This window comes from Schistocerca nitens, chromosome 8, assembly GCF_023898315.1.
Source record: "Schistocerca nitens isolate TAMUIC-IGC-003100 chromosome 8, iqSchNite1.1, whole genome shotgun sequence".
Lineage (NCBI taxonomy): Eukaryota > Metazoa > Arthropoda > Insecta > Orthoptera > Acrididae > Schistocerca > Schistocerca nitens.
Genome location: NC_064621.1, coordinates 418,984,736 through 419,005,231, shown reverse-complemented (window position 1 = coordinate 419,005,231; position 20,496 = coordinate 418,984,736). Strand labels below are relative to the sequence as shown.

The 20,496-nt window shown below is 39.2% G+C and overlaps 1 protein-coding gene across 2 annotated transcripts in view; it reads right to left on the bottom strand.

Annotated features, from left to right (window-relative positions):
* Positions 1–417: 417 nt before the first annotated feature.
* Positions 418–20,496, bottom strand: part of LOC126198872 (protein AF-9) — a 104,742-nt gene continuing 84,663 nt past the window's right edge. For both annotated transcript variants that reach the window (XM_049935473.1, XM_049935474.1), the window contains one exon: positions 418–546. In XM_049935473.1, coding sequence (XP_049791430.1) covers positions 433–546 — 114 coding nt within the window. In that variant the 3' untranslated portion in view covers positions 418–432. The remainder of the gene's footprint in view (positions 547–20,496) is intronic.

Genomic DNA, 20,496 nt, shown 5'->3' with positions numbered 1-20,496 from the left:
TGAATACCGTTACACATAACAGTGACTGATGCACTGTTTTCATATGCTCCACAGAACCCTAACTTATAGAGAGTGGTAAAATACTCTCTAATTTCATCGGAACACACGCAATAATTACTGCTTTGCAGTACTGCCACCACTCAAAAAAATACTTCAGGGAGCAGAGAATTACATCAAAACTCCTGTGAAACTCACATAAAGGCATTCACACAGTACTAAAGCTGATAAATATCAGCTACAGGAATAACCATCCTTAGTTACACACTTTTATTCAGCTCCTTTCTATTCTATTTGGCATCACTGTATAATCACCACAGTCACATACTAAGTACGTGTTACAGATGCCCATGTTATAGTGAAACTACATGCAGCCATAGTTGACTGATGATGTGTTTCCAGGTACTAGACTCCTTCATCCATGAATGGCTGCTGTCAGGAGGGGGCAAAGAATTCCTGCAGCTTGCGAACTGTGCTTCGGTCCAATGTACAGAGATCAAAATCAAAAGTCTTCTTTGTTATCTCATACTGGCCTGTTTCTGCAATAACCTGTTATGGGAAAAGAAAATTACAACTTGCATTCTTCACATAATACCTCAAAAAATTTTTTAAATGTTACAAAATGAAATTCATGATAAAACAGTGTGTATGAATCCTGTTTGTCTGATGGCCCCTACGTTTTACATTGGTGCATAAGTTCGTAGCGTTCTTGTTCTGCATGTTGGTATGCCAGATGCTCTGTGTTTATTTATTGATTGTAATTTTTTCTTTGTAGTTTACTGATGCTATCTGAGTTTACATATTGCTATTCTGTCATTTGGAGATAAAGTGACTAGAGCTGTGGACGCTAGAAGATGGACGGCCAAGTGAAGAAATTGGAACATTTCCGACATATTCTTTTGCTTGAGCTCAAAAGATGGGTGACAGCAGTGTAGGAAGCCAGAAACATTTGTGCCATGTATGGGCATAATGCCACTGGGCAGAGCACAGCAAGAAAATGGTTTTCACATTTTAAGGAGGATCATTTTGGAATTAGTGACTCTCCATGCTCAAGAGGACTTCTAGGGTGTGATGAAGATCATTTGAGTGCATTAATCCACAATGATCCATACTAGTGTACTCAAGAACTGGTAAATGTGATAAACTGTTTTATCATTCCACGATCATGTGGCATCTGCATACAACGAGAAAAGTTCAAAAATTGAGTGTATGGGTACTTGGGCTGTTGATATTTTTAAAAGTACTGGGAATTTAATATATTGATATTTAAGACATCATCATTATCAGCTCTCCACATATCGACAAAAGGTATTGCGACATATTGGCCTAAAAAAATATCGGCTGCACATTGCAAATATACTGCCGGTTTTATAGCTGTATATTTAAGTATTGATTTATCATCAGATATTCTGCACATCAATGTGCTGACAGACTGCCTGTACCCCTTAGAGCAAGAATTGACAGAAAAACATTTAATCTGAAAATCTGTAGGTTAATAATGGGATTTTTTACAGATGAAAACTTGTATTACAATATTTTTTTGGTCAACTGTTGTGTTGTTAATTAACAACTGTGTACATTGTGCATTGTCATGCAATATTTCATTTCAGGTAACCTCTCACACCTTATTTTCTTAATCTGTCATTGGCTACATGTTGAAATGATACTATTAAGTTAAACTGTGTGGTAAAGCTAAATGTTGCAGTTTCTGTTATTAGTGCCAGGCACCAATTACATCAGCATTTCCCCTCACATGTCCCCACTACCGCAGAGGCCAATCTTGTCATTTAGATTTTTGTTCGTCATTTTCAGCAACTGTTTTTTAAAGAATGCTGATGTCAAAAAAATAGCAAACAAGTTGGATTAAAAATTGTTTTTTAACGCAACTGGTGTGCTATTTCATCACATCGAAAATCTTGTTATTCCATTCGCACAGCTAACCCCCCCCCCCCCCCCATACAATTGGACTACTTCTTTTGGGCCACCTATATTGCTTCAAACAGTCAAAGAAGAAGACTAGACATGATGAAAACTCAACATAAAATAAAAATATCGGCACTCAATATTGTCATATTGATATCGACACAGTGGGAAAGAACATTTCACTGACATATATAGATATTTTCTGGGGGAAATATTAATAGATCCATATTTTATAAAGAGTCCTAATGTGCAACGCATGCTCTAAGCCAAAATAACAAAAATCAGCAGAGTGGCCATATGTGCATTTCTGCTTGCTCATCATCAATCGGCTCGTGAACAACATTGACCGTTTCTAATCTGTATTGTTACTGGTGACGAGAAATGGTGTTTTTACGCTAATATAAGGAAAAGAAAGGAACGGTTCAGCCCAAACAAAGCAGCAAATCCCCATACAAAAGCCACAAAAGATAATGTTATGCATTTGGTAGAACAGCAATGGTGTGGCGTACTAAAAATTACTCCCCCACATTGTAACCATCACTGCTGCCATTTATTGTCAACGACTGAGGTGTCTTGCTCATGCAATCCAAGAACAACATCCAGGAACAGTGTGTGAAGTGATGCTTCTCAACAATAACACCTGCCCGCATTCTGATAGAGTGACAAAAAGCAATATACGGGAAATGAGTTGGGAAGTCATTTGGCACACACCTTATTCACCTGTTCTCACACCCTCAGATTTTCATCTTTTCTGCTCTCTATTGAACAACCTTCAAGCAACTTTTTTTCTGGATAAAAAAGCACTCCGGACATGGCTCAACAAGTTCACTGCCTCAAAACCACATGATGTTGACAGTCAAGGAACCAAAAAGTTACTCCAGCACTGACAGACTGTTGTACATGGTGAAGGAGAATATATTGTTATGCGTGTCTGTTGTGTTTATTAAATTTATGGAAAAACAGTATGAACTTATTCACCAACCTAATACTTCTGCATGAGGCAGGCAATTAAGTGTGTTTAGGTTTCATCATGTCACTTACAGCATCTATACTATGGAACCAGCATAAAATTATAATTGTAGGTGATATTAACATAGATATATGCCCAAAGAGAAAAAATGTGATTCTTGTGGTTTATTCTCTGAAGTTATTAAACTATTATTGTCTCAATGAAAAGCCCACCAGACTGAATGTGTTTCTGGATAATATAATTACTAATGTACAAGAGACACTCTTGGATGCAGATCTTACAGAACTGTAAATATCAGGGCAGTGGCCTCGAATGGAAAGCTCAACTCTCTATATTGCTGAAAGACATATGAATATTGACTTCAGTGTAAACAATTATGACAGATCAGTCAAAAGAAATGGATCGGTCTCATATAATGCATAATAATAAAACAATTGATAAATGATTTTCCATTTTCCTAATAGAGATTAAGCACTTAGCAGAAAAGATGTGCCCCACTGTAATCAAAAGATATTACACTTAAGCCTCATCATACCAACAGTGGTACACCCCAAAACTTAATACACTCAGGAAACTACTATTCATTACGAAAGATAAGTCTCACACAACTGACTGGGTCAGATCCAAAATAATATAAAAAAACTGCTTAGTACAGTGCAAATGAAGTTTACATTAAATAAATTAAAGCAGCGTGGAATGTCATTAAAATGGAAATTAATAATACAAATAAGGAAAGCAGTACCTCTATTGACTGTGTTACACTCAATGAATATTTCTTGAATTCCACACTGCACATGGAAGCCCTGCTCACTCATGCCAAACAAACAAGTAAGAAATTGACAGATTGATACACAAAACAAGCAGTTCAAATAGAAGATTATTTTGATTTACTAATTTCATAACAAAGTGTGTAGCAAAGGAAATCAAAGTGCCATTTCTCTTACTGTGGGAGTACTAGATTAAGGAATTTTCCCACAATGTCTTGTGCTCAAAACATTACATTACCTATCTAAAAAAAAAAAAAAGGCAATAAAAACCTCACAAACATCTACAGACCCATTTCAATAGCACTTGTCATAGCCAAGATAATAAAAAATTGTATGCATAAATAGTAGAATGCAACAAAATTTTAAATGAACAACAGCTTGGATTCAGGTATCACCTGCCAACCATAAAAGCAATTGAAGCTTTGGTGAATAATGTTTATCCAGGGTACAGAAAAGGGTATCTATGTCTGGCACCCTTATCGATTTAAGCAAAGCATCTGCCTTAGTGTCACATGACATAATCTTCAAAAAGTTAAAATAGTGTGGCATAGATGATAAATCACTCAGTCTATTCAATCTTATTTCAGCAAAGGGTTACAGCTTATGTATGCATATATGCAAAGAACAGCAATACTCCCAATAAAAAGAGATTCTGTTATTGGACATTTCCTGTTTATTATCTACATTAATGAGTTTTCATGTTACATACCGTGTATGTCTCATGACTCCACACGTAACACAACAAAAGAATCATACAGAAGGTGCAACACATGTGATACAGAGAACTGAGGTCTCACCTCACCCAAAACAACATAGTGCGGGTGAGACAGTTCTAGTCCATGTTTATAGAGGCTCAAGTCGCCGGAAGACTAAGCGATGGAGACTGTTCTGTGTGCACACTTCCTACTTCCAATCTCTAGAGGCCAGCCTACAATGATACAGTTGCAGCTGATTTAAGTACACATGCGTGGTGACACTATGCTCGGCACACTCACTCTTACACACAATGGTGCAATCACTAGCAGCAGGATACAGAACAGCTCTCCCTTGTGCAAAGAGGGCACCCAGGCGACGAAGGAGAAGCTGGTGGCCTGATGAGATACACACCCATTGGATCAAGAGCAGCAGCAGCCGGTGCTGACAGAACGAAATGCCAGGTGGACACCGGAGCATAGAGCTGAAATGCGCAGAGACATGGGCATGTCCAAGGGCACTGTACCCGTGTAGTGCTCGCACCTGCGAACTGGTAGCTTCCAGCTGTGAGTGTGAGCGCAACTGATCAAAGTGGCACTCCAGTAGCCTGTCGGCTGTACTGACGTCACGAAGATGGCACTCCGGTGGCAGACAAATATGACCGGTACCCACTTCGACCAGCGACCAAACCCTTGTGTCCACACCGGTGATCCTGGCGTGAAGCAGTTGGACGAACCCGACCGTGGCATGTGGGGCAAAGGCTGCTGTTAATGGTGTAGTGTTCTTGGCTGCCGGCCATGAAGCAACACAGCCGGGCCTCTGCTGCACCATAGGCGTGAAGCAATGGCTTAGCAGAAAATGGATATAGGTGTCGTCTGGAGAAGAATCCACAAAAAACTTTTTCATTTGGTACTTGAACATAGGCACTAGTCTTTACAACTCAACATCTGATTGAGGGTGGAATGGCGAAGCCATAACAAGATGAATGTCGTAATGGGAACAAAACAATTGAAAGGTGCGTGAAACGAACTAGGACCAAATATTGTAAACTAAGATACAGGGCAAGCCCTCAACAGAAGAACCCTCAAAAGCATATCAGTTGTTATCGAAGCTGATGTTTGCACGCACTGGAGTATGTAAGGAAACTGGGAAAATGCATCCATAACCAAGAGCCAATAGGTATTCAGTAAGGGACCCGCAAAGTCTACATGAATGCATTCCCAAGGCTGGTGTGGAGCAGGCCAGGGGAACAGACACACCCTGGGAGCTGCCTGTTGTTGGGCACACTGCTCAGAAGCCGTGAGAAAACAGACAATGTTGCCATCACCCTGGCCAAAAAACATGTCTCCTAGCTAACTGTTTAGTGTGTGAAGCTCCCCAATGGCTCTGATGGAGAAGGTGTCTCGTAGGAAGTGTGCTGCCTTATCAGGTAAGGAAGTGTGAGGTTGAGACAAGAAAACCAAGGGTTTATGGTAAGTAATAAGGTGAAACTTGGATCAGTACAAAAAAAAACATGAAATTTCTGGGGAGCACAGACTATGGGAAAAGGCAAATGCAACAAGTTATTCACAGCCGTCAGTATATCATTGCGCTGGGACCATGTCGAAACTGCTCTGTGAGGTGTTAGGCCCAAAACTAGGTGCTGGTTCAGAGAGAATGTAGCCACACAAGGGGCCAAGAGTAGTTTGGATTTCAACATCTGAAAATCACGTTCACAATCTGGGCTCCAGCAAGAAGGTACATTCTTGTGTAACAAGTTGTGTAACGGTTGGATCAATGTGGCCACCCCTGGCAGGAATTTGCAGTAGTGGGCTATCTTCCTTAGGAAGGCCTGAAGCTCCTTCAAGGATGACAGCCAAAGCATAGGTTTAACAGCAGAGATGTGCTCAGACAGAGGGCGAACCCCATGCCATGAGACCTCAAGCTCCAAATAAACATAAGAAGATTGGAAAAACTGAAATTTCGTGAGGTTAAGCTGTATGCCTGCTGACCATAAAGCAGAAAACAATGTGCAAAAATTTTTCAGGTCATTGTCCGTGGAGGAGCACATGACAGCAATATCATCCAGATAATTAATGCAACCCGGGTTGAGCATAGTCAGTTGCTCTAAAAATTACTGAAAAATAGCAGGGGTGTTAGCCACACCAAAAGGAAGGTGCAAATATTGATAGAGACAAAGAGGAGTACTCAAAACCAGAACTTGCCGAGGCTCTGCATCCACAGGAACACTTCAGACAAATCAATTTTAGAAAAGTATGGCCAATCAATATTTTCACCAACAGTTCCTCCTGATGTGGGAGAGGATACATATCCACGATCGACTTTGCATTGACAATAGTATTGAAGTTTCCACAGGAGCAAAGTTTCTCTGACGGTTCTGAGTTACAACCTGTGGAGAAGACAATTCACTAGCCATAACAGATTGCATGCACCACCGCTAGAGATTGAAGCCTGTCCAATTCCGATTTCACTTGATCTTTCAGGGCAACAGAAAAATGACACATATGACAAAAATGAGGCTGAGCCGTCGATTTCAAAGAAATATGAGCAGAAAGATTCGAAGCACACCTTATACCTTCCGAAAACTCCTCACAGTGTTTCCAATTGAGAATGCGGTACCTGATCGGACACCTGAATAAGTTCTCAACGCTGGCATCAGCAAACACCTAAAATGTAATGAAACAAACCACTCTCTTGTAGAGGCAGATGCTGTAAAGTAATGTTCTGTTTAATACAAGTGACCAGCTTCAGTGTGACCGATGTCAATGGTGGCAAACCTAAACTCACATAGGTTTGAGAATTCAATTACATAACTGTGGCACCTGTGTCCACCTGTAGCCACACTTCGTGAAAAACACGTAACTCATTAAACAACTTGGGAGAAGTCACAAGCATTGGAGTCACACAATAACGTCCATGTCCACATCCTGAACAACTTTCAGCGGACAACACATTGAGAAAATGTGGCCTTTCTTCTGGCAAGCATTACAAGTGGCCCAGTGCTTATGGCGTGCCAAACATTCATGCTGGACAAAATGGATTATGGAAACAGAGAATGCTGAGCTGGCACTGTGTTGGTTCCGGCTGCTTGGACCAAACTTGGGCTGCTTGGTGCCAGGCCACATGTTAACCACTGCCATTGCCACTTCCTCGTGCAAGCTATCTGTCATCCTAGTGTGTGCACTTGTGACACTACTGCCACATTGCCCCACACTTCAGTTGACAAACTTCAAAAGACTGTCCTATTTGCAAAACTTCAACCAACGAGGAGTTTCACAGAGTAGAGCTTTCTGGTGCACTTCCTTGTCCGGAGCTAAACAGATAATTGTCATGCACCAATGAATCTGCATCAGAGTCATCATGAGCATCAGAAATAAACTGACACTTATGGCTACAGCCCTGAAATTCGGCTGGCCAGGTCCTTTATGACTGGTTTGGTTTCTTACAGCATTGGTAGGCTTCAGCTCATGCTGCTATGACACGCGTTCATTTGCAATTGTAGTTGAACAATAAACTGCACATATGATCAAAAGTAAGAGCTATCAGTTTCTGTAAATGGGCAAGCTGATACAGTAATTGATACACCTTAGGTGGAATCCACAAGAGGGATAAGACAGCACAAATTCGAGTCTGTCACAATGACCGCCAAAAAAATGCTGTATGAATCTTTTTCATAAGCTTCCCAATCCTCAGCTGAATCATCGTACGGAGGAAAAGTGGACGGATAGATCAATGGAGCGGTATCCCATCTGTTAACTGAAAGTGACAAAGTGATCTCTGCTGAAGTAAGCTGTTCAATTATGGCCGGCAGCATGGCGTCCACAATGACTAAAACTGATGAAACTGCACTTTAAGATTGCACATACAGAAACCATCCCATCCTCTGCGCCAATTGTGTAGTAACCAAGTAATACATGAAACCGATCCAAGTAACACAAATATGGCTTTATTCATAAGCCTCTGAACAATAACAGAATTAATCCTCTTGTGCTTCCACATGTAACAAGACACAAGAATCATACAGAAGGTGCAACATAAGTGATATGCAGAACAACTGAGATGAATGGTACAAACTAAAAGAACATAGTGATAGTGAGTCAGTGCTACTTCGTGTGTATATGGGGCAGCAGAGACCGTGCCGTGAGTACGCCTCCTACGGCCCACGCTGATACAGTTGTTGGTTAACTTAAGTACACATGCATGGTGACATGCACTCAGTGCACTCAGTCTCACACACACCAGTAGCAGGATACAGCAGTAAGAGTATACTACATACTGATGACATGACACTAATGATCACAGGTGAGGATTTACAAAGTATACTAACAATAGAGAAACAATCCAAATGACTAATTACTCATACGAATAAACCAGAAGGAATCAGTTTTAATCCAAAGATAACTAAAAACTCTCTTGGAAAGAACACACTAATTATCTTCGTAGCAAACAGTTGTTAATCCACTCGTATTTTGCTTCCTTCCATTCCCATTTGCAATATGGAATGCTGGTCTGGGGTAATTCCCCAGGAGCTAAATATATTTTCAGAGGGCAGAAAAAGACTATCAGATGTTTTATTATGATAAGCACCTACACAGTCCAGCAGAAACTGCTTCAAATGTCTTGGTATAATGACAATATCTAGCCTGCATATTTATAAATGCTTAATATATGCTTGCATTGATGGGGAGGCTTGCATGCCTCAGTGATACAGATAGCCGTACCGTAGGTGCAACCACAATGGAGGGGTATCTGTTGAGAGGCCAGAAAAACGTGTGGTTCCTGAAGAGGGGCAGCAGCATTTTCAGTAGTTGCAGGGGCAACTGTCTGGATGATTGACTGATCTGGCATTGTAACACTAACCAAAACAGCCTTTCTGTGCTGGTACTGTGAACGGTTGAAAGCAAGGGGAAACTACAGCCATCATTTTTCCCAAGGGCATGGAACTTTACTGTATGGTTAAATGATGATGGCGTCCTCTTGGGTAAAATAATCTGGAGGTAAAATAGTCCCCCATTTGGATATTTGGACGGGGACTGCTCAGGAGGTCATTGATATCAGGAGAAAGAAAACTGGCAATCTATGGATCGGGGTGTGGAATGTCAGATCCCTTAATCGGACACGTAGGTTAGAAAATTTTAAAAAGGGAAATGTGTAGGTTAAAGTTAGATATAGTGGGAATTAGTAAAGTTCGGTGGCAGGAGGAACAAGACTTCTGGTCAGGTGAGTACAGGGTTATAAATGCAAAATCAAACAGGGGTAATGGTTGGTTGGTTGGTTGGTTTTGAGGAAGTAGACCAGACAGCGAGGTCATCGGTCTCATCAGGTTAGGGAAGGACGGGGAAGGAAGTCGGCTGTGCCCTTTTTGAAAGGAACCATCCCGGCATTTGCCTGGAGCGATTTAGGGAAATCACGGAAAACCTAAATCAGGATGGCCGGACGCGGGATTGAACAGTCGTCCTCCCGAATGCGAGTCCAGTGTCTAACCACTGCGCCACCTCGCTCGGTAGGGGTAATGCAGGAGTAGGTTTAATAAGCTACTATAAACAGCATAGTGAATGCATTATTGTGGCCAAGATATATACGAAGCCCACACCTACCACAGTAGTACAAGTTTATATGCCAACTAGCTCTGCAGATGACAAAGAGATTGATGAAATTAATTATGAGATAAAAGAAATTATTCAGACAGTGAAGGGAGACGAAAATTTAATAGTCATGGGTGACTGGAACTCGATAGTAGGAAAAGGAAGAGAAGGAAACATAGTAGGTGAATATGGAATGGGAGTAAGGAATGAAAGAGGAAGCCGCCTGGTAGAATTTTGCACAGAGCATAATGCAATCATAGCTAACACTTGGTTCAGGAACCATAAAAGAGGGTTGTATACATGGAAGAAGCCTGGAGATGCTGACAGGTTTCAGATAGATTATATAATGGTAAAACAGAGATTTGGAAACCAGGTTTTAAATTGTAAGACCTTTCCAGGGGCAGATGTGGACTCTGACCACAATCTATTGGTTATGAACTGTAGATTAAAACTGAAGAAACTGCAAAAAGGTGGGAATTTAAGGAGATGGGACCTGGATAAACTGAAAGAACCAGAGGTTGTAGAGAGCTTCAGGGAGAGCATTAGGGAATGATTGACAAGAATGGGGGAAAGAAATACAGTAGAAGAAGAATGGGTAGCTTGGAGAGACAAAATAGTGAAGGTAGCAGAGGATTAAGTAAAAGTGAAGGTAGCAGAGGATCAAGTAAGTAAAAAGACGAGGGCTAATAGAAATCCTTGGTTAACAGAGGATATATTGAATTTAATTGATGAAAGGAGAAAATATAAAAATGCATTAAGCGAAGCAGGCAAAAAGGAATACAAACGTCTCAAAAATGAGATCGACAGGAAGTGCAAAATGGCTAAGCAGGGATGGCTAGAGGACAAATGTAAGGATGTAGAGGCTTATCTCACTAGGGGTAAGATAGATACTGCCTACAGGAAAATTAAAGAGCCCTTTGGAGAAAAGAGAACCACTTGTATGAATATCAAGAGCTCAGATGGAAGCAAAAAAGGGAAAGCAGATAGGTGGAAGGAGTATATAGTGTGGAAGGAGTATACAGAGTATATAGAGGGCCTATACAAGGGCGACGTACTTGAGGACAATATTCTGGAAATGGAAGAGAATGTAGATGAAGACGAAATGGGAGATAAAATACTGCGTGAAGAATTTGACAGAGCACCGAAAGACCTGAGTCGAAACAAGGCCCCGGGAGTAGACAACATTCCTTTAGAACTACTTGCAGCCTTGGGGGAACCAGCCCTGAAAAAACTCAACCATCTGGCGAGCAAGATGTATGAGACAGGCGAAAAAGCCTCAGACTTCAAGAAGAATATAATAATTCCAATCCCAAAGAAAGCAGGTGTTGACAGATGTGAAAATTACCGAACTACCAGTTTAATAAGCCACAGCTGCAAAATACTAACACGAATTCTTTACAGACGAATGGAAAAACTAGTAGAAGCCAACCTTGGGGAAGATCAGTTTGGATTCCGTAGAAATATTGGAACACGTGAGGCAATACTGACCTTACGACTTATCTTAGAAGAAAGATTAAGGAAAGGCAAACATACGTTTCGAGCATTTGTAGACTTAGAGAAAGCTTTTGACAATGTTGACTGGAATACTCTCTTTCAAATTCTAAAGGTGGCAGGGGTGAAATACAGGGGGCGAAAGGCTATTTACAATTTGTACAGAAAGCAGATGGCAGTTATAAGAGTCGAGGGGCATGAAAGGGAAGCAGTGGTTGGGTAGGGTTGTAGCCTCTCCCCGATGTTATTCAATCTGTATATTGAGCAAGCAGTAAAGGAAACAAAAGAAAAATTCGGAGTAGGTATTAAAATCCATGGAGAAGAAATAAAAATTTTGAGGCTCGCCGATGACATTGTGATTCTGTCAGAGACAGCAAAGGACCTAGAAGAGCAGTTGAACAGAATGGACAGTGTCTTGAAAGGAGTATATAAGATGAACATCAAAAGCAAAACGAGGATAATGGAATGTAGTCGATTTAAATCAGGTGATGCTGCGGGAAAGGGACACTTAAAGTAGTAAATGAGTTTTGCTATTTGGGGAGCAAAATAACTGATGGTGGTTGAAGTAGAGAGGATATAAAATGTAGACTGGCAATGGCAAAGAAAGCGTTTCTGAAGAAGAGAAATTGTTAACATTGAGTACAGATTTAAGTGCCAGGAAGTCGTTTCTGAAAGTATTTGTATGGAGTGTAGCCATGTATGGAAGTGTTACATGGACGATAAATAGTTTGGACAAGAAGAGAATAGAAGTTTTCGAAATGTGGTGCTATAGAAGAATGCTGAAGATTAGATTGGTAGATCACATAACTAATGAGGAGGTATTGAATAGAATTGGAGAGAAGAGAAATTTGTGGCACAACTTGACTAGAAGAAGGGATTGGTTGGTAGGGCATATTCTGAGGCATCAAGGGATCACCAATTTAGTATTGGAGGGCAGCATGGAGGGTAAAAATCAGAGAGGGAGACCAAGAGATGAATACACTAAGCAGATTCAGAAGGATGTAGGTTGCAGTAAGTACTGGGAGATGAAGAAGCTTGCACAGGATAGATTAGGATGGAGAGCTGCATCAAACCAGTCTCTGGACTGAAGACCACGACAACAACAACATATGCTAGGGAATACCTGGAAATATTCAACACTTGATGTGAGGTACATGTACACAATACCAGAAAGAGTCACTTGTTGAATCTGCATTCCTCAAGATTTACTACAGTCTAATAACTACATAGCGTTTCTGAAGAAGAGAAATTTGTTAACATCGAGTATAGATTTAAGTGTCAGGAAGTCATTTCTGAAAGTATTTGTATGGAGTGTAGCCATGTATGGAAGTGAAACATGGACGGTAAATAGTTTGGACAAGAAGAGAATAGAAGCTTTCGAAATGTGGTGCTACAGAAGAATGCTGAAGATTAGATGGGTAGATCACATAACTAATGAGGAGGTACTGAATAGGATTGGGGAGAAGAGGAGTTTGTGGCACAACGTGACAAGGAGAAGGGATCGGTTGGTAGGACATGTTCTGAGGCATCAAGGGATCACCAATTTAGTATTGGAGGGCATCGTGGAGGGTAAACATCGTAGGGGGAGACCAAGAGATGAATACACTAAGCAGATTCAGAAGGATGTAGGTTGCAGTAGGTACTGGGAGATGAAGAAGCTTGCACAGGATAGAGTAGCATGGAGAGCTGCATCAAACCAGTCTCAGGACTGAAGACCACAACAACAACAACAACAACAACAATAACTACATACTTGAGCATGAAATTTTTCAATAACTTACTTTGCTCAGCTCGTAGATTAGATACATAACTACAAGAGCATGTTACATACATGGCTAAGATACAGTGAATTCTATTGAAATGAAGAGTTCCTAGAAGCTATCATTAAAATTTTTACAGTGTCAAAGTGCTGGAACAAATATGCATGAAAAGGTCATGCATAGAACTGAGATTGGGGGATGGGCGTTCTTGGTACTTGGTTCCTATCTGAGCTAGGAACATGAGGGTTCAAATTTTTTGGTTTAACCCTGACTGGCAGCCATTTGTATAGCCATTCGAACATCTGTTTTAATGTGTCTACGTTACAGTATATCACACTAGGTTTGGACAATGAACCAGAGCTGGCACCCACATAAATTGTGCGAATTGATTAATTCTTTTTGCAAAAGATTTCAGCTAAGCTGAAATTAATGCTTCACCAGTGGTGCCCTTTGTATGCGCACTGTTCGGATTTTATGTGCAAAAACATGCAAATAAACACTTTTCCAGGCTGGTTTTGGCATGCGCTACTTCTATATTTTAAACTTGTATGGATCAATTCAAACTTTGCATGAAGCCAAAACGAAACTTTTTCATCCAATAATCTTTATTCATTGTCAAGATATTATGTTTTAAAGTTGATCTAAATGTAGCACATAAAATTTATTCTTATATGAAATGAAAGTGTGGAAAAGGGTTAAAGTGAATCAAATAAATAAAAAAATGTGTTCTTACAATAAAACTGAAAACTCGCTTTCAAGAATCAGCTTCATTCAATTTTTCACCCATTTTTCTGGGATTTTTTTTGAAGCCCCCCACTTTCATACTTTAAACTTGTATGAATCAGCTCAAACTTTGCACAAATATATATAAATGGCTAGAGTCAAAAAGAATTTTTTAATCCCATAATCTTTATCTATTATCAAGATATGAGGGTTTAAAGTCAAGCTAAATGTAACGTAAAATGTTTCCTAATTGTAACTGAATGTGCAGAAACAGTTTCAAATAAATAAAAAAAATGAAAAATGCAATCTTGTGATAAAATTGAAGACTCATTTTCAAAAATCTAGCTGCATTCAGTTTTTATATGAAAAAGAAAAATAAATAATATTTTTGTGAACATTCTTATCCATGCCACTTCTATGTTCCACATTTGAGAGAATTGGTTCAAATTTTGTAAGAACATACAAAAATACATGTAATTAATGGTCGTCTTGTTGTTTTGTGAAAGCTTTATCTATAGCTACAATATAAGCAACAAGATTAAAAAGGCAATAACAAAACCATCAATTGTTGCCCTAGTCAATAAAAATATACAGTGGTTGCCAACTTATGGTGGTCTAATGTCAAAATTATGAACAAAAATGAAAATGCTGCTACCACGTTACACAAAAAGTCTTATGCCTCCTGGGCAGAGCCAGGGATGTAAAAGAAGGAACTAGACTACCAACTTATCTGGCAGCTTCAAAGACATTTGAATCAAAACATCTTAATATATTCACACTTTTTTATGAGTTTAGTCCTACTTCTGCAGTGCAGTGAGCTCTTTTAGCTACAAGGTGTTGGCACACCTATATGTGGCAATTTATAGGCTAAAATCCCTGATCCTACAACCAGAATCTAAAAATTTGCTATTCATAGTACACATGACATGATGGCATGTGTCATGTTATATGAATGATACAAAATAAGGTTGTACACATGGAAGAATCCTGGAAATACTAGAAGGTATCACATAGATTATATAATGGTAAGACAGAGATTTAGCAACCAGGTTTTAAATTGTAAGACATTTCCAGGGGCAGATGTGGACTCTAACCACAATCTATTGGTTATGAACTGTAGATTAAAATTGAAGAAACTGCAAAAAGGTGGGAATCTAAGGAGATGGGACCTGGACAAACTGATAAAACCAGAGGTTGTACAGAGTTTCAGGGAGAGCATAAGGGAACAATTGACAGGAATGGGGGAAAGAAATACAGTAGAAGAAGAATGGGTAGCCGTGAGAGATGAAGTAGTGAAGGCAGCAGAGGATCAAGTAGGTAAAAAGACGAGGGCTAATAGAAATCTTTGGGTAACAGAAGAAATATTGAATTTAATTGATGAAAGGAGAAAATTTAAAAATGCATTAAGCGAAGCAGGCAAAAAGGAATACAAACGTCTCAAAAATGAGATCGACAGGAAGTGCAAAATGGCTAAGCAGGGATGGCTAGAGGACAAATGTAAGGATGTAGAGGCTTATCTCAGTAGGGGTAAGATAGATACTGCCTACAGGAAAATTAAAGAGACCTTTGGAGAAAAGAGAACCACTTGTATGAATATCAAGAGCTCAGATGGAAGCAAAGAAGGGAAAGCAGATAGGTGGAAGGAGTATATAGTGTGGAAGGAGTATATAGAGTATATAGAGGGCCTATACAAGGGCGACGTACTTGAGGACAATATTCTGGAAATGGAAGAGAATGTAGATGAAGACGAAATGGGAGATAAAATACTGCGTGAAGAATTTGACAGAGCACTGAAAGACCTGAGTCGAAACAAGGCCCCGGGAGTAGACAACATTCCTTTAGAACTACTGGCGGCCTTGGGAGAACCAGTCCTGAAAAAAACTCTACCATCTGGTGAGCAAGATGTATGAGACAGGCGAAAAAGCCTCAGACTTCAAGAAGAATATAATAATTCCAATCCCAAAGAAAGCAGGTGTTGACAGATGTGAAAATTACCGAACTACCAGTTTAATAAGCCACAGCTGCAAAATACTAACACGAATTCTTTACAGACGAATGGAAAAACTAGTAGAAGCCAACCTTGGGGAAGATCAGTTTGGATTCCGTAGAAATATTGGAACACGTGAGGCAATACTGACCTTACGACTTATCTTAGAAGAAAGATTAAGGAAAGGCAAACATACGTTTCGAGCATTTGTAGACTTAGAGAAAGCTTTTGACAATGTTGACTGGAATACTCTCTTTCAAATTCTAAAGGTGGCAGGGGTGAAATACAGGGGGCGAAAGGCTATTTACAATTTGTACAGAAAGCAGATGGCAGTTATAAGAGTCGAGGGGCATGAAAGGGAAGCAGTGGTTGGGAAGGGAGTGAGACAGGGTTGTAGCCTCTCCCCGATGTTATTCAATCTGTATATTGAGCAAGCAGTAAAGGAAACAAAAGAAAAATTTGGAGTAGGTATTAAAATCCATGGAGAAGAAATAAAAAGTTTGAGGTTTGCCGATGACATTGTAATTCTGTCAGAGACAGCAAAGGACCTGGAAGAGCAATTGAACGGAATGGACAGTCTTGGTGGTGGTGGTTAGTGTTTAACGTCCCGTCGACAACGAGGTCAGTAGAGACGGAGCGCAAGCTCGGGTTAGGGAAGGATTGGGAAGGAAATCGGCCGCGCCCTTTCAAAGGAACCATCCTGGCATTTGCCTGAAACGATTTAGGGAAATCACGGAAAACCTAAATCTGGATGGCCGGAGACGGGATTGAACCGCCGTCCTCCCGAATGCGAGTCCAGTGTGCTAACCACTGCGCCACCTCGCTCGGAATGGACAGTCTTGGAAGGAGGATATAAGATTAATGGAAGTGAAACATGGACGATAAATAGTTTGGACAAGAAGAGAATAGAAGCTTTCGAAATGTGGTGCTATAGAAGAATGCTGAAGATTAGATTGGTAGATCACATAACTAAAGAGAAGGTATTGAATAGGTTTGGGGAGAAGATGAGTTTGTGGCACAACTTGACAAGAAGAAGGGACTGGTTGGTAGGACATGTTCTGAGGCATCAAGGGATCACAAATTTAGCGTTGGGGGGCAGCGTGGAGGGTAAAAATCGTAGAGGGAGACCAAGAAATGAATACACTAAGCAGATTCAGAAGGATGTAGGTTGCTGTAAGTACTGGGAGATGAAGAAACTTGCACAGGATAGGGTAGCATGGAGAGCTGCATCAAACCAGTCTCAGGACTGAAGACAACAACAACACAATCGTCTATCGTGTTACTTTACTTGCCGTGATGCATTATATTACAAGACTTGGGTACTAAAAAAAAAAAAAAAAAGGGTAGGAATTTGTCAAGCTGATTAGATTTAAACGTCTCTGAAGCTGCCAGATAAATCAAGATGTTAGTTCCCTTCTTTTAGATCCCTAACTCTGCCCAGTACACATTTGACTCTTTTGTGCTAAGATAGGAATGGTTTTCATTTTGGTTGTATACGTTTTTCCTAAGAGAAAAAGAAAATCTTTTAGTTCTCGAATAAGCTAGTTATTTTCTGTGTTATTCTTTGTGTATGTGATTCATTAGTATACAAACTTGAGTTCACAGTAAACTTTAACGAAGCCAATTGTATGAAAAAAATCTGGAAAGTGGATAAAACATTCTAATCTATAAAGACCACAAAAACACTAATAGATCAAATATGCTTTCAACCCATTCATCTACTGTGAATAGTTTATTTACAATACATCCCTCAAATTTTATAAAAGGGAGACGTAAAGTAATGCAGGGTCTCTCAATTCTGTAAGGAAACAATTACAATGAGATTCCCATTTAATAATGCAAAAGATCTTTTTCTTTCCTATGTGTTGGCACAATACACAGTTCAATCACCAAACAACTAAGTAAATTGTAACAATCATCAAAACACAATGGTCACTATCGAAATAGTTGTGTCATTGCACTGCTTTTATTCAGTGTCCTAAGCAGATACCAGTATTACACCTACTTCAGACAAATAATAAAAAAAAAGATAGGTATCTGATTATCATGATGATGAATACATGTGATGATAATCAAGCAGCAAGTGCGCAATGTTTCAACACTATTATATTGACTACTGCTAGAGTCTGAAGCAAGGTAACAGTAGAGAGAGTAACATTCTTTACATTCAAACTTTTATCCAAACTCAACTCTACTTTCAAAGGAAAATGTTTTCAGCATTTCTTGCTTGATAATTAATAAAAATCTGGCTTTGATGCTAAACAATGTTTTTAAGTTCTTGATCATGATGTCTTGTTTACAATTGTTCATTATTTTGTTAGTAACTTACTAGCACATTTCATGAAACATTTTGCAAGCTATTATGTAAATCTGTCAGTAGGTTAAATAAAATACATTTCCAATAAAATTTTTCTGGGTTTGTGAATGCATTGTCAATATATATAAAACTACCGATGCTTCGGTCCCTGTTACAAGTGACCTTCTTCAGGGTGTTTTTGTTTACTTCTATATATATTGACAATGCGGTCAACAAACACAGAAAATTTTTATAGAATGTGACAATGACTGCAGAAGCCTAAGTTTATAAAATACATTTCCTCTATAAAAATATGGCTTCATGCTGGCCATTTACAAAATTGGATTGTTACTTTAATTTTATTGTACAATAATACTGAATAAATGCAGCCCAACTGCATATAGATATTATTTACTCAGAAATGAATTTAACCATAACATCCCGTCGATCACTGAAGAAAGCTCAGGTCTCACCTAACTACAATAAGGATAGCAGATGCTATCCACAAAATGAGTGTCCAATATCCTTGACTCTATTTGTTCTAGAATCTTAGGACATATTTCAAGTTCAAATGTAATGAGGAATCTTGAGCAGAATGATCACCTAAATGACTACCAGCATGAATTTCAAAAACAGCCAACTCGTGTTTTTCTCATATGACACCATTAAAGCAGTAAATCACAGCATCAGGTAGGTGCAGTATCTCTTTACTTTCAAAACAAATTTTATCTATTACCACAGCTACTCTTATTAACAAATATACAATTGCATGACATATCAAGTGAAATTTGCGACTGGGTTGAGAATATCTTAGTAGGGAGGATATAGCATGTTATCTTGGATGAAGAGTCATTGACAAAAGCAGAAGCAACTTCAGGAGTGCCCCAGGGAAGAGTACTGAGACCATCGTTGTTCATGTTGTATGTTAATGACCTTGCAGAAAATACTAACAGCAATCTCAGACTTTTCGCAGCTGAGGTATCAGTGATCAATAAGGTTGCGATAGCAACTATGGTCATGGATTGTACGAGGAATGTTAAGAAAGGTAGGAAAATATTTTTGGTTAGCAAGAGTGACAGGATAAAAATTGCAGAATTTCTGAGTAGTTAGCATTAAGTATTCAGTGCTGAGGACAAAGATGTGGAGCACATATGTGAGAAATTCAAAAGCATTGTTCAATATTCCTTAGACAAGTATGTTATGAGTAAGGTCTTAAGAGATGCAACCCACTACAGTTTAATAACTGTGGTAGGAAACTTTGAACATAAAATTTTGTCACAAATCTTAGTAAAAAACCATAAGGGTTTTGATCTTACATAAAATCAGTAAGCAGTTTGAAATCTTCTATTCGTTCACTCAATGTCCTTACTGGCACCAAAACGAAAAATAATTACAGATAGCTAAAATACTGTTTCACCGTGAAAGATCGTAACATGGTTCCTCCTTTCAGTCATTGTATGAACGTCAAAATGGCAGATATTGAGATAACCGATCGCCGAATATAAAAGCAACTACACTGTTTAGTAGTGTGTAACAATACAAGTATCATTACAATACAACAGATAGTTCCAGGCCATGCAGTGAATCTTTGTCATAACTTTATTTATCATGATTGTTCACAAGGTATCAGATGATGCTCAAATATAGCCGGTAGTGACGCAACAGTGAGCACCTAGCATAGCCATCTCCATCTAGTGGCTGAAGTATAGAACTACACAATGAATACAAGTGGATGAAGGGTGCTGCCACCTACAGAAAACAGAACAATCTAATCATTGACGACTATTTAGAAATGATATTGTTTAAATACTCAATTGTTTAATGAGTAATACATTTCATAAAATAGTTTTTCTATTTTTAAATATATTGTGACTATGTGAACAATTATGTAAGTGTTCATGGCTTTAATATTAAGTTATGAAGTTGAGGGGAATGAGTTAAAAGTAGCTACCAATGCCACTACAGTGTGTTTAGAGCAGCACAAATCCAAGTAAAAAGAAGTGGCTATATTTATTTTCCAATTTGGAAATAGTATGTACTGACTTGCTTACATACTACACAACCACTAGAAACATTATACTGGCCTGCACAGTAACAGTAAATACTACAATTGTGGAACAACTATTACTTGCTGCAAATTATTCTTCGGGTAGAATTACACGTATGGGGTGATAAACTGAGCTCATCACCAAGTAAAAGACTCAAGTATAATTTCATTTGTGAAGTTTAATGTACCATGTAATGAGGGATAGGAATCCATCTTGTGAAAGCCATGATCAGTGATGAAATGTAAAAGTTAAGTAA